Source organism: Serpula lacrymans, assembly GCF_000218685.1.
Source record: "Serpula lacrymans var. lacrymans S7.9 unplaced genomic scaffold SERLAscaffold_16, whole genome shotgun sequence".
Classification (NCBI taxonomy): domain Eukaryota; kingdom Fungi; phylum Basidiomycota; class Agaricomycetes; order Boletales; family Serpulaceae; genus Serpula; species Serpula lacrymans.
Genome location: NW_006763305.1, coordinates 624322 through 638821, shown reverse-complemented (window position 1 = coordinate 638821; position 14500 = coordinate 624322). Strand labels below are relative to the sequence as shown.

The 14500-nt window shown below is 46.4% G+C and overlaps 1 protein-coding gene across 1 annotated transcript; it reads left to right on the top strand.

The window, feature by feature from the left end:
• Nucleotides 1–13569: 13569 nt before the first annotated feature.
• On the top strand, nucleotides 13570–14086 carry SERLADRAFT_402161 (uncharacterized protein; the record flags this gene model as incomplete). The annotated part of the gene is made up of 1 exon (XM_007323687.1): nucleotides 13570–14086. A coding segment is annotated over one exon (156 nt), but the record flags the coding sequence as incomplete, so codon positions are not given.
• Nucleotides 14087–14500: the final 414 nt, after the last annotated feature.

Sequence of the window (14500 nt, the reverse complement as noted above, 5' to 3'; positions counted from 1 at the left end):
GATCGCGAAAGCAGCTGGAATTAAGATGGTGGCCAAACCTGCGATGGCAGTACCACCGCCGTTCGCACCGGCTCCACCAACTGATCCTGCCCCTGTTGAGGATGTTCCAAAACCATCTGGATTCAAGAAATCAGGCTGGGCAACAGTAGCAAATGTCGTCGAACCAACTCGTACTAGCCAGACCCCCAGTCGCTCTGGCTGGAAAACCATGGAGCCAGCGTCTGCCGTAAATATACCTGCACCTGCTTCACCGCCCCCGCAGCCTGGTCCTCCTCCCCCACCAAACCCAAGGGACTCGTTTAATGCTCCTTCATTCCGAACCGCAGGGTGGACGTCTCTCGATACCAGTTCCTCGTCCCTACCCCCTCCACCCAGCTCTACATCTCCTCCTCCACCGCCGCCACCCCAAGCCATTGTTCATCCCCCTCCGCCGCCGCCGGCTGCTACATTTACTTCGCATGGCTGGAATGCCCCCACGATCCCTCCCGAGCCACCCACTTTCCCTACCTCGTCGGGCCAACTTCCGGGCTTACCTCCTATCCCGCCCAGTTTGTCATCGGCGCATCCTTTGCTTTCATCTGATCCTCATAGAGCTGCGTCCCCCTCTACAACTAAGCCCGCTAGAGTGGAGAACAACAGGTCAGGCTGGCAGCAATGGAAACGTGGCAGTGGAAGTGGAAAGAAGAAGTCGTAATTCCAGACTAGCTATCTGCGCTATGTGTGTTATTGTGGTAATGATACTTCCCTATTGAGTTTGCATCCGAATGTTATTACACGAGAACTAGTGATCATTTTTCTTAGATCAGTTTGATTCTGGAGAAAAACCTGGTCATAAGGAGTTGGAAAACATCTATTTTATCCCACAAAAAGTATGAGGGACGTGGGTCATCCACTACAGTGAACGGATTTCTCTGTGGTAGAGAATTGAGTTGTGGGAAATGAACACATTCTGAAAACTGTATGTGCAGCCATGGGGTTAGGCCAGACTGTGACCAAATGAACACTAGCTTGATATTCTGTGTTCAGAGAATAGAAAAACTGTTTGAAGTGTGTTTTTTTTGATTGTAAACTGAGTTGGGAGAAGATCTGCAGGGTCTTTTGATTTGAAACAAATCCTGAAGGCTAACTTACTGACTTGGAGCTCATACAGACAGGAAACAAACCAGAACCTCTAAACAGTCAGAAACCCCCAAGTCCAAACTCCCACACCTTTGGTCTTCCCGGAATTATGTTCCTTGTGCTCTGACACTTCACATGGTCCTGTACCTGTTATGATCAAGACTTCAACATGACTGTAATTTGACTCTCAAGGGTATTGCTGCCATTGGTTCCTGTCTTCAATTGTTCCCAGGGATTATGGATAGAAGATCCTTCCCTACAGCTGAGGATTGCTGTCAGGGTCAAAGATATAGTTGCTCAGATGACAGGGCTGATGTTATGATAACACAATTTCCGGACATCTCCTTTCCTTTTTTCTCCGCTTTAACTTTATACTTTAAAGCGCCACGCGGCATTTCCCTTTCTCGCGCCGCGTTGCCTTTCTTTTACTTTTAGACTTAAACTCTCTCACGCAGTGGAGCTGGCCATACGGGCTAGGCCCTATGACATCATCAGCCACTGCCTTCATCAACTGTATAGTACACATGTACAAACAAAACCTGTAGTAGTATATATACCTCAATAAATCCAGGAGACTCCTCAGCGAGTCCTCCTGTTGTTAACCAACAAACTCTCTGCAGCCTAAGGGGTAACCACTCCCCATTCACTACCTTTATAGTGTGTTCCTGTGTGCGCCAGAGTAACTAACTCTTGGTTGTTACAGCTGATGGTAGCAAGGAAATATAGAGTATATTCAACTTGTCCTATCCTACTGTTGTACAGGGGTTTATATACTAATTATAAATAGGTAGTGAATTTAGGCTCCTCTCCAAGCTGGGTTTGTATGTAAGAGCAAACAGTGTAAAGACTTCCAGTGTCAAGGGCAATGAGGTATTGTTCAACATGAATATCCTAGGAAGATAGTAATAACAGGTCAGGGGCATATGACCATAATGTGACTATAAGGAGTATCCTTAGAAGAACTGTGATCACCTGGTATAGACTATGGCTGTGTGTCCAAGAAAGGAATAGAAAAGTAAGATAATTTTTGGTACTGTAGGTTACCAGGTCTCACATTCACAATTTGACACTGGAAATGGCACCGGTTATTCGCACTGACTTCCATTTCTTTATGACTGTATGCTTTGTACGCCAATACTTGTACTTTGAGGTAGGGCTCATGCACACACCACTAACATCAGGTGATCTGTGACAGCCTGTGACCCACTCAAATCCATGCTTGTTGTAACACTGTGTCCGACTCCATTTTCTTAATGGCAACTGCACATTGCATATTTCTGACAATCGGCTCAGACAGAGTTGGGCAGAATCAAGCTGCAAAACTTTCTGTGCAATTTTTTAAGACAAAAATAAGGTTTTGTGCGTGTCATTAGATATATACAAGAAAGTCACAGGTGATCATGTGACATTAGTGCCTTAGCAGATGACTGAATCTTGTCAATGCAATTCATGTCACTTTGATTCAAGCTCACATGCCCACTTCAATGTCATTGTCAGTGCCAGGGGTGCCGGGAGGGCAATGCTGTAGTACAATGGTTGAGAGATAAGATGAGATAAGAATGAGAAGATATAGTGTGAGAAGATGCAACACTGGTACATGATAACCACTGGATAAAAGGCAATGTAGTCCGATAAATGAAAGAAAATGATTGAATAACTCCACAAGCTGCTTGCGAGGTGTAGCATGTATTGTGGAACCCAAGGTCTTGATGATGTACTCCAGATACTGAACTTCATACACTTCTGGAATTGAGAGACATCAAATGGCTATTAGAAAAGATGGTGTATCCTTACCACATGTAAGCCAAGGCCTGCCATGATGAGTATATTCTATGTGTGGATAGTTAATTGCCACAGCCAGACATGAACTAAACAGAGGTGTGCTTACCATTTTGATTGCACCCCTGGCAAAAATCCACCTAGAGTAACCCAGTACTTCTCTGAGCCTTTGTGATTGCACATCAGAGTCTTGCAAGCTAGAAGTTGTGAATGGATGGTCAATTGCCGTTGTCGATGATGAGAACTGTTGTTAGAAAAACTACACACAAAAACAAACTAACACACAATCCTCCCAGATTCCACGGAATTTGTTTATGGGCTTTAATAAAACTAAGTGAAACTACAATAGATGTTAGTTTAAGGTGATCTCTAATAAATGTAATGTAACATACCTCAGCCGCTGCCCAAGAGGCTATAGAAACAACTGAGGTATTCCTATACTAAACCCCCTACTACTTATAGTCGGAGGTGCTACTTGCTACAGTATAATGACTCCTAGGAGTACAATTGTGCTCCTAGGACAACAATGGTTACTCCATGGAGTGGTGGCTATGCTCCATGGAGAACAATGGCTGCTTTGGCAGAGACCGGGTTTATCTGGTTTTGTCACTCCCACTCGAGTGCAACCGTAGTCCCATAGCTTTAGAGAATTTCCAGTGTTTTTCATGAGTGAGGGGTTTAGTGAGAATGTCTGCAACCATATCTCCTGTAGGAACGTATCTGATTACTGCCTCTCCCTTTGATACTAAGTCATCTCGGATAAAATGATATTTCCGTTGAATGTGTTTTGTGCGAGCACGGAACTGTGGATCTCATGTAAGAATAATAGCTGCTTAATTGTCACAGTGCAATGTTGTAGGTCCATTTTGAGCATGTCCAATTTCTTCAAAAAATGTCCGAAGCCATGCAAGGTGTTGTCCAGCATTGCTCAATCCAATGTACTCTGACTCCATGGAGGATAAAGCTACCATGCTTTGTCTTTTGCTTGTCCAGGAGATTGCTCCTCGGATGGTGATAAAAACAAAGCCTGATGTTGATCAAGACGTGTCTGGGTCTCCAGACCAATCTGCATCTGAATATCCATAGAAATCCATGTCCATGGAGACATCTGTGCCATCATATCGTAGTTCCATGTCCCTGGTTGCTTTCAGATATTGGAGGACACATTTTGCAGCTTCCCAGTGATGGCTCCTTGGAGCTGAGCTATGCCTGCTTAGTATTCCAACAACATAGGCAATGTCTGGGCGGGTTCCGAGCATGGCATACATGAGGGAGCCTACAATTGAGAGGTATGACACTTGACGCCCTTTAATATGCATCTCGTGTTGCACAATATCTTCCCCTGGAGCATTTGCAAGGAGTTTTGATCCATGGGCCATTGGTGTCCATACTGGTTTGCAGTTCTTCATTCCAGTACGCTCCAGGACTGTGTCAATGTATTGGCGTTGCAATAGGGATATTGTTTTGTTTGAACGATCACATTGGATTTATATTCCGAGGATGTATTTTGCTTCTCCAAGGTCCCGCATTTTGAATATGGATTCGAGTTTGGCTTTTGTGATATCCATGAATTTCCGGGATGAAGCTCCTAGGAGGAGGTCATCTACATAGACAACAACAAAGCATATTTATTTGTTGTCCCGGAATACATAGAGACATGTTTCTGCATTTAGTCTTGTGAAACCAAGCTCCTGGAGCTTGCGATCAAAAGTTTTGTTCCATGTACGACCAGCTTGTTTTAACCCGTAGATGGATTTCTTCAATCTCCAGCAGTATCCAGGTTGGATAGGAACACCCCCTGGAGGAAGCATGTACAGTTCTTCTTCAAGTTCTCCATTGAGATAAGCTGTGGATACGTCCATTTGATCAAGTTCTAGGTCATACTTTGCTGCCAGGGCTAGAATAATTCGGATTGACTCTAAGTTTGCAACCAGAGCAAAAACCTCCTGGTAATCAATCCCCTCCCTTTGAGTAAAACCTCATGCAACAATCCGGAGTTTGTATCTCTCAATGTTTCTGTTTTGATCAAACTTGATCTGGAACACAGGTTTTGATGTGATGGGTTTTACTCCCTTCGGAAGTGGAACAGTGTCATATACTGCATTAGTATTGAGACTTAGGAGTTCCTCCTCCAAGGCAGACTTCCATAATTCTCCATCCGGATGTGATAAGGCTTCCTTTAGTGTCCTTGGAAGGTCTGTGTTAGATGGACCGGTACTTGCTATTCCAGCAAAAAATGTCTCCTCTGTATCAGATGTTTCTTCATGAACCTCAGGAGTATTAGGCTTCTCCATGGAGTTGTCATGCTGCTCTTTTCGAGACTGTTCCTCATCTAGAGTCCTTTGATAATCTCGGTTTTTGTCTGCAGGACGGGTCTGGCGACTGCTTCTGCGTACTCCTAGGACTTCAGCAGGCATGACTGCTCTTTTAGGAACTTGTGCAGGTACTCCAGGGAGTAGACACATTTGTGTATTTGTTGCCCCACTCACTCCTGAAGGTGTTGAATCACTCCTCGGAGGCGTTGGATGACTCCTTGGAGGTGTTGTATGCCTTCCAGAAGCTGATCCAATGGACAGGCTGTCTAGCTGTATTCGGACTTTTTCCACATCAGCTGGCTGTATGTTGAGGGGCTGTCCTCCCACTGACTGTAACTCTACTTTGGCTTTCCGTTCTGAAGATGGCCAGTGTTCAGGTCTTGGTTGTAGAGACTGTTGTGGAGGGTGTCTTAGCTGATCAGGTGCTCCCACTGCTCTCGGAACGTCTCCACGGAGGTATTGCCCCACTGCTCTCGGAACATCTTCATGCTGATATGGTTCCATTGCTTGTGGAACATCTCCTTGGAGATGTGGTTCCATTTGCAATTCATTTGGATCTTGGATCCGAGGGTCAGGATCATCCTCCTCCAATGTTTTTTGGTCTGGATAGTGAGCATTCTCTGGAATGAGTCCCTCCCACTGATCTGTGCTAGTGTCTGTGTTCCAGGGAGCAGTGTCATCCTTTTGTACCTTTCCGGATTCATTGAATATGACATGCCGACTGGAAAACACAGTCCGTTTTTCAGTGTCTAGGAGTTTGTAGGCTTGCTTTCCATGTGTGTAGCCAATCATTATGGCTTGCGCCCCTTGGAGTAAAACTTCCCTTGCCTTTTGTCTTTCGGAATCAAGGCATATGCTTGGCATCCGAAAGGGCGAAACAAAGTTGGATCAACTCTCCTTTTAAACAGTATTTCATATGGGGTCTTTCCATGGAGTCCTGATGCTGGGCTGCGTGCTGTGATATATGCAGCTGTTTGCATGGCATCTACCCAAAATGACTTTGGGAGCTTGGAATCATGGAGCATAGTGGTTACTAATGTAGCCAATGTCTGATTCATGCGTTCTGCAATGCCATTTTGTTCCAGAGTATTTGCAGCTGTAGTTTCTTGGATGACACCATCTCCTCGGAGTTGATTTTTGAATGCATTGCCAGTATATTCTCCTCCCCCATCACTCCGGAGGAATTCTGTGTATAGTGGAGTGAAGTTTTCTTCTCCCAAATGAGTCCGGAAGAATGTTTGGACATCTTCTTTCCATTGCTTGTATTGTTCCAGTGCTTCACTTTTATGTTTTAGGAAATATATCCATGGAAATTTGGAGAAATCATCTACAATGATAATCCAGTACCGAAAACCCTCCCTGGAAGTTGGTTTGATTGGTCCTCCAACATCTGTGTGCACAATTTGTATGGGGCGCTTGGCTCGGTTTCCTCCAGTGGACTTGACAGGTAATTTCTTCATCTTTCCTAAAGCACAAGGTTCACAAAACTCCGGGGTTCCGGTAAGGGTGTCTATGTCCTGGAGCTGTCTTTTTGTAACCATTCGTTGCAAGCGGTCCATTCCAATGTGTCCCATTCTTCTGTGCAATAAATTTACATCTACTGCTGCAAAAGCTGACTCCGGGTTGATTTCGGGTTTTGCTTGGATGTGATAAAATCCTCGCTTGTGTAAGGCAGTGAGGATAAGTTCCTCCTTTTTCCGAACTTCACAAGCATTTGACCCTGCTGGAAAAAGTGTTGATAACCCGGTTTTGGACAATTTGTGGACAGAGACAAGTGCTAATGTGAAGTTTGGCACAAGTAAGACATTTGACAGTGCAATATTGTAGTCCTTTTTGCCAACAGTTGCTTGTAGGATTACTGTTCCAATGCCAATGGCATTTACAGAGGATTCATCCCCAAAACTGATTGTCCTCGGAGGATGCAGAACATGGTATGTTCCTGGCTCAAACCAGGAGCGGTGAGGGACCATGTGGGATGTTGCTCTGGAGTCAATAATAATTGTTGTTTTGGTCTTATTGGGTTCCGACACAAGGTAAGCTTGAATGCGTTTAGCAAGGGGCTTGGAAATATGTACATGTTCCAATGCAATATGACTCTGTTCCTCCTCGGAGTCAGATCCAGATGATTGCTCCGCCGCATTTGCCTTTTCCTTCTTCCTTTGACCTTTTCCGGCTGACTGAAGTGTTTGACACTCTAAGGTGTTGTGTGTTTTGGCTTTGTGGAAGTCACACCACTTCTCCTCGGATTTGAGTGCTGTTTTGGAACCTCCAGGGGCCTTCCCTGACTGTCATGCAACTTCTGCAGTGATCCGGATCTCAACTGCATCAAAGGTAAGTTTATTTTCTTCAATCGTGTTGATTACCGATGACTGAAATATTTGCCATTCAGGAGTGCATGGGAGAGATTGGAGAAGAGCGAAGGCCATGAGTTTGGTATCAACTCCTAGTTTCATTCCGGAGAGGTGTGAATCAATTGTCCGGATTTTTGCAATGTGGTCCTGGATAGGTAATGTCCCATCCCAGGACAATTTGGTGAGTTGCTGGAATGAATAGAAGGCCGAGGCAATGTTGGACGTTTGATGGAGTGAGATAAGTTTATCAAATAACTCCTTGGAGCTGGTGAGGTCTCCAGTCCTCATTAGGAGGGCATCAGAGATGTGGTCCTGGATGATTCCATGTGCCTTCTCATCCTTAAGTATCCAGGTGATCTCAGGATCCTCCGAGGAGGTAGGTTTTCCTGGTGAGGGCTTAAGCTCCTCTCCAGTAACAACCCAGAGAACTTTTTCCCGACATAGCTTTGAGATGATCCGGAGTTTCCATATCTGAAAATTGTTGGGTCCAGTGAGAACTGGACATGCGGATGTATTACGTGCTGTGGTCATGGTTCTGAGGTTGCCGTTTCAAATAAGAATTATTTCCTGCGTAGCTTTTGCGCACCAGGGCTCATAACCTAATAAACCTAAGTGAAACTCAGCCGCTGCCCGAGAGGCTATAGAAATGACTGAGTTATTTACCTAAGTGAAACTACAATAGATGTTAGTTTAAGGTGATCTCTAATAAATGTAATGTAACATACCTCAGCCGCTGCCTGAGAGGCTATAGAAACGACTGAGGTATTCCTATACTAAACCCCCTACTACTTATAGTCAGAGGTGCTACTCGCTACAGTATAATGACTCCTAGGAGTACAATTGTGCTCCTAGGAGAACAATAGTTACTCCATGGAGTGGTGGCTATGCTCCATGGAGAACAATGGCTGCTTTGGCAGAGACCGGGTTTATCCGGTTTTGTCATAGTACACATGTACAAATAACCCTGTAGTAGTATATATACCCCAATAGATCCAGGAGACTCCTCAGCGAGTCCTCCTGTTGTATACCAACAAACTCTCTGCAGCTCAAGGGGTAACCACTCCCTCGTCATCTTCTTTATAGTGTATTCTGTGTGCGCCAGAGTAACTAACTCTTGGTTGTTACATCCCTAATTCTAAAAGGTGTGTCATCACCTTGGTTTTGTTCCACTGCCCTAACCCTCCAATTCCTTGCTTATTTTTCTACAGCTAAATAACTATACTTTGTATCTACTGGTCAAGTTCCAACAGTCTCAAGTCCAACGACTGATGGGTAATTCAACTTTTTCCTTGGACCAATTGAACCTATTGCCCGTAAACCCCTTATACAAATCCAGTTTTTCATTTTATTGCTCAGGTCTTTCTCTGGTCACTCATTGAGGAGGTGTGTTGAAGAATATTGTTTATCTAGCAATGAACAGCTCAGACTTCGAGTGAAGGTCTGAATATATTGGAATAATGTACCTAGCAATGAACAGCTGGAAAAACGAAAGGTAAGCTAGGTACTCGTAATTTAACACTAAATGGGGAATCTCACCTCAGACTTCAAGTGAAGGTCTGAGGTGTCTGCCTAACGACGACAGCGTATATAAAGGAGAACGGAATCAAAATCAAAAATGTTATCTGATGGCGCACGGGCCACTCCATCTACTAGGCCTGCCTAGTTCGGCGCTTGCGCCACTTCCCTTCTTCGTACTACGCTTGTTTCTCTCATATCTCCAACACTCCCCCTCAAGCTGTACGGAGTCCGAGGGCACTTGCGAAGTGCTTGACCTTAGCTGAGGGCAGAGCTTTCGTGAGTACGTCCGCTGTCATATCTTTGGTTGGGCAATAGGTGATCTCGATCTTTCCATCTTCTATAGCATGTTGAATGAAATGGTATCGAATATCGATATGTTTTGTGCGCGCGTGGTATTGACCGTCTTTAGAAAGAGCTATCGCGGATTGATTGTCGCATAGAAGGTTAGTCGGTGGTAGATTTTGGTCGAATAACTCATTTATAAACATCCTTGCCCATAACAGTTCCTTGGTCGCATGTGTCACAGCCACATACTCGGCTTCTGTCGTCGACAACGCGACGATTTCTTGTTGCTTAGAATACCACGATACAGCGCCTCCATCAACCATCATGGCGTAGCCAGATATGGCTCGCCTGTTATCGTTCATGCTCCCATCCGCGTCGGTATATCCGGTGAGTGGTTGTTCATCCGGACCGTATGTTAACCATAACTCTCTGGTTCCTTTTAGGTATCGAATTACCCTCTTTGCTGCCTCCCAATGGGCCGGACCCGGGTTTTCGACGAAGCGCGATAGGATTGCGATGGCATGTGCGATATCGGGGCGAGTTCCGATTGCTGCGTACATCAGTGATCCCACCGCTTCTCGGTATGGGACGTCTCGCATTTCTGCATAGTCCTCGGGCGATTTAGGACTTTGATCCTTGCTCAGGTACGTGCTCGCAACCATCGGAATCACTAATGGTTTTGCGTCTTCTAGGTTGAAGTGTCTGACCACCATATCGATGTAACTGCGTTGGGACATGTACAAGGTGCGGGCAATCCTGTCTCTCTTGATTTCGATGCCTAGCATCCAATGGAGCTCGCCCAGATCGCTCACCTCAAACAACTTGCCTAGGTCGATCTTTAAGCGTTTCATCTCAGTCGCAGACGGTGTGATTAGGGTCATGTCGTCGACGTGGACAGCGATGATAGTGAGTCCTTCTCTTTGGTGTTTGTAGAAAACAGCATGGTCTGTTTCGCACCGAACTAAACCTATCTTTTTAAGTCCGTCGCATAGCGTTTGGTACCACCTACGTCCAGCTTGCTTAAGGACGTATAGTGTCTTGTTCAGACGTAGTACCATAGATTCACGACCGCGGGCATGGTAGCCTGGTGGCTGTCGCATGAAAATGACTTCGTCATCGTCAAGTTTGCCGTTTAGATAGGCGCTCTTGACGTCCATTTGGTGAGCTTCCCAATCGTTTCTAGCGGTTGTCGCTAGTATGATTCTTAGAGATGCCATTTTGGCTACAGGGGCGAACATGTCGAAATAGTCGATTCCTTCAACTTGGCTGAAGCCTTGGGCTACTAGCCTGGCTTTGTACTTGTCGACGTCGCCTGAAGCAGTCTTCTTGACTTTGAAGACCCAGCGGCAGCCAACCACATTGGCGCCTTGTGGCTTTTCTACGTACGTCCATGTTCCGGCTTTGTCTAGCCTTTCTAGCTCTTCCTTGATGGCTGATTCCCATTTGTTCCAATCAGGACAATTTTTCGCTTCTTCGACGGTTCTGGGCTCGACACCATCAAGGTCAGCCATACGCGCCACCATGGCCACATTTTGGGCCAGGTCTCTTAAAGCCTCGTCATCCCTCTCTTCTTCATCTGTTCCCTCGGGGTCGTTAAGGTTCAGTTGGATGCCTCTGGGCAAGGTGGGTTCTTTATCATTTCCTGATATTGACCCTTTTCCTTGTAGGAGGTCGCGGACGTATTGGGTTGGCTGACGAAGACGGGTGCTTCGACGAGGGGCCACTGGGGGTGGAACAGGAGGTTGAGCAGGAGGTTGATCGTTTTGTGGATCAGGTGGATCGATGGGTGCTTGGGGATTAGGTGGATCCTGAGGTGCGTTATTGGTGTTTATCTCGATGATCTGACTCTCTTTTTGGACTTGATCATAGGCATTATTCTCCCCCTCAAGCTCAAGAGGGGTCACATCATTAGACGTTGGGGTGAGTTTCGAGTCATTAAAGATGACAGAACGCTCAACTGTCACAGATCAACGTTCTGGCCAGTAAATCCTGTGCCCTTTGCTTTCGCTGTCAAAACCCATCCATCGGCCTGCACGCGCGCGGGCATTGAGCTTCGTTCCATCATTGTGATGCACCCAGACTTGGCTGCCCCATTCTTTTAGGGTGGAAAGGTCTGGTTTTACGCCATGGGCGGCCTCATGCGGTGTCATGCCGGTAAGTGCCTTTGTTGAGGTCCAATTCTTAAGCCAGACAGCGTGTCTGACTGCCTCTCCCCACAGATATTTGGGTAGGCTGCTTGCATGTAACATGGCGCGCACTTTCTCCATGAGAGTGCGGTTCACTCGTTCTGCCACCCCGTTCTGCTCGGGGGTATCATGGACGGTCAGTTTTCTGACTATTCCCATCTTTTGCAGGTATTTGTCAAATTCTCCGCTCAAGAACTCGCCACCTCGATCGCTGTGTAGAACCTTGATGGCGGCGCTCATATGATTTTGCAGCCATGCCTCGTACGTGCGGAATTGCGAGAAAGTGTCACTTTTGTCGCGTATTAGGAACAGGTGAGTTTCCCGCGTCTTATCGTCTGTGAAAGCGACGTAGTAACGTTTTCCTCCAAGCGTTTCTACAGGTGCTGGGCCCCAAAGGTCCGTGTGTATCTCATCGCCGTAGGCCATCGCACGCTCGCCAGTTTTGATCTTAGGTACGGCTTCTCGCGTTGTTTTTGCGTGCACACATGACTCACAGAAAGCGTTTTCATCACCAGGTATCAGCTTGATACCTTGGACTAGCCCGTTATCGACCATGCGTTTGGCCGCAGCTGGTGCTATGTGTCCCATACGTTTGTGGAGGTCCATGATGGTGAGTCTTTCTATCGCTGCATTCGCACTCGGGCTGATTTGTCCAAAAGGACGAGAAGGATACACACCGCCGATGTTTGGTATTCGACCGATCACCTTGCCACTGGGGTTTGTGATTACACATTCCCCATGGTTGAAGGTGGTCTTATACCCGGCTTTATCGATTCGGCCAATTGAGACCAGCGTATGGGCGATGTCTGGTGTGTAAAGGACATCCTTCAGGGTGATTCGAGTAGGTCATTCGACGCCGTTCGGCACGTAGATGGTAAGCTCACCTCGCCCAACTGCAGCAAATGAATTTTGATTTGCAGCGCTAATAGGTTGGGCGGGTATCGTCTGAAAGGACTTCAAAAGATGACGGTAGGGAGTGAAATGGGCGGTAGCCCCCGAGTCGTACAACTCGACGGTTTCAACGCCATTGGTGAGTATTCCATTTTTGGCATAGAATGCTAACTCTTGTGATTCATTAGGTGGGGGGAGCGCTATGGCGCTCCATATGCCCTCTTCCTCGCGTTCGACCATCGCAATATTCGCTTGTTCGGGCTTCTTGCCCTTGTTATCAGTTTCTTGGGCATTGCCCTTTCCTTCAGCTGGTGCGTCCTTCTTTTGCTCGTTTCTGCGGTCGCGCCTTTCACTAGGGCAATTTCGGCCGATGTGGCCTTTTCCCCCACAGTTATAGCATTCGATCTCGCTATTGTCAGAAGGCTTGTCTTTGGGATCGTTCCTCGCTCCTCGGCCTCGACTTTGACCTCTACCGCCTCGACTCCTTCTGTTGGACGTTGTAGTCGCTGACATGGCTGCATTCTCGTTCTTGCCAGGTCGTTTGGTTGAGATGGTAAGACGGTCGTATTCTTGCAAGAGGTATACTATCAATGTTTCGGGGTCGATGGTGTTTCCGGTCATGTGGGCAGATGCGGATAGTTGGGAGACAAAAGTTGCATAGTTGGAAGGTAGGCTTCTCATGACATTTGAGGATTTTTCTTTGTCACTGAGCTGTACCCCCGCGGAGCTCAGTTGCTCCCACATTTCGCGGATTTTATCGATGTGGACTCGCATGTCTCCTTTGTCTGGACAGCGTAACGCGGCAAGTCTGTCTCGCAGTTCTGATTGTACTAATTCTGTCTTGTTTTCATTTTCTTGACAGATTAGCTTCCACATCTCGGCTACGGTGTCTTTGTGGAGGATTTTTCGCAGGGTAGAGTCGGGTACGGTACGTGCCAGTATGTTTCTCGCTCGGTATTCTTTCTTTGACCATGCGTTCAATGCATCTAGGTCCGCCTTGCTCGACACGGGAGCAACCGTTGTCCCGGAGCTGGCCTGTGCGCTCTGTGCAGCAGCAGGTGGTGTAGGCGTTGGTTTGGGCGCGGTTCCCAAGAGGTGTTCGACACAGTCTCTGTCGGCCAGAGCCTGTGAGGAATCGATTTTTCTTATCGCATTCCCGTCATGTCGTGGTTAGCAGATTCGATCCCCATCACTCCTCTTGCCCTTGGACTAGAGATTACAGCCGGTGTCTTATTACTTTTATCATTTTTCTTCTTATTCTCTCTTCACACTCACGTTCTATTGTACCTACAACGAGGTAGACTCGTTGTCGACCCTCAAGAAGATATCCAGATGACATAGCCACGATCCAGTGCTATGTCTGGGAATACTTCGGAGGAATATTGATAAGCGAAGAAGGTAGTGAATCAGCGCCTTCTCATGGGCTTACTGATACAGCCAATCGCATATCCCTTACCAATACGTTTTCTCATATGATTAGTAAACACGATAGATCTGACCACTTCCCCCCTTTTTTCTTATTGGTTAGTTAGCTGGTCAGACCACTTTCTCAGTATTTCCCTTTCTCGGTCTGACCATCGCCGTTCACTATATAGAGAAGTATATACTCGATGTATTGTTCTCTAGTTCAATATTAGTTTGGATTTGCGCTCTTACCGATACTCTTCATTCTCATACTCTGATTCACCGCCTTCAAGGAAGGACTTGACCAGACATTGAGCTTTGTTATATAGCTTCGTATTTGTTGCCTGACAGAGCCCATTCGAGACGCGTCCGGTAGATGGACCAGTTCGAACCATCGGGTTCGAGTTTCGGGACACCTATAGTGTCTTTCTCGAGGTGAGTTGATTCGTCGTTGCTGGGACTCATAACCTATTGTTTATCTAGCAATGAACAGCTCAGACTTCGAGTGAAGGTCTGAATATATTGGAATAATGTACCTAGCAATGAACAGCTGGAAAAACGAAAGGTAAGCTAGGTACTCGTAATTTAACACTAAATGGGGAATCTCACCTCAGACTTCGAGTGAAGGTCTGAGGTGTCTGCCTAACGACGA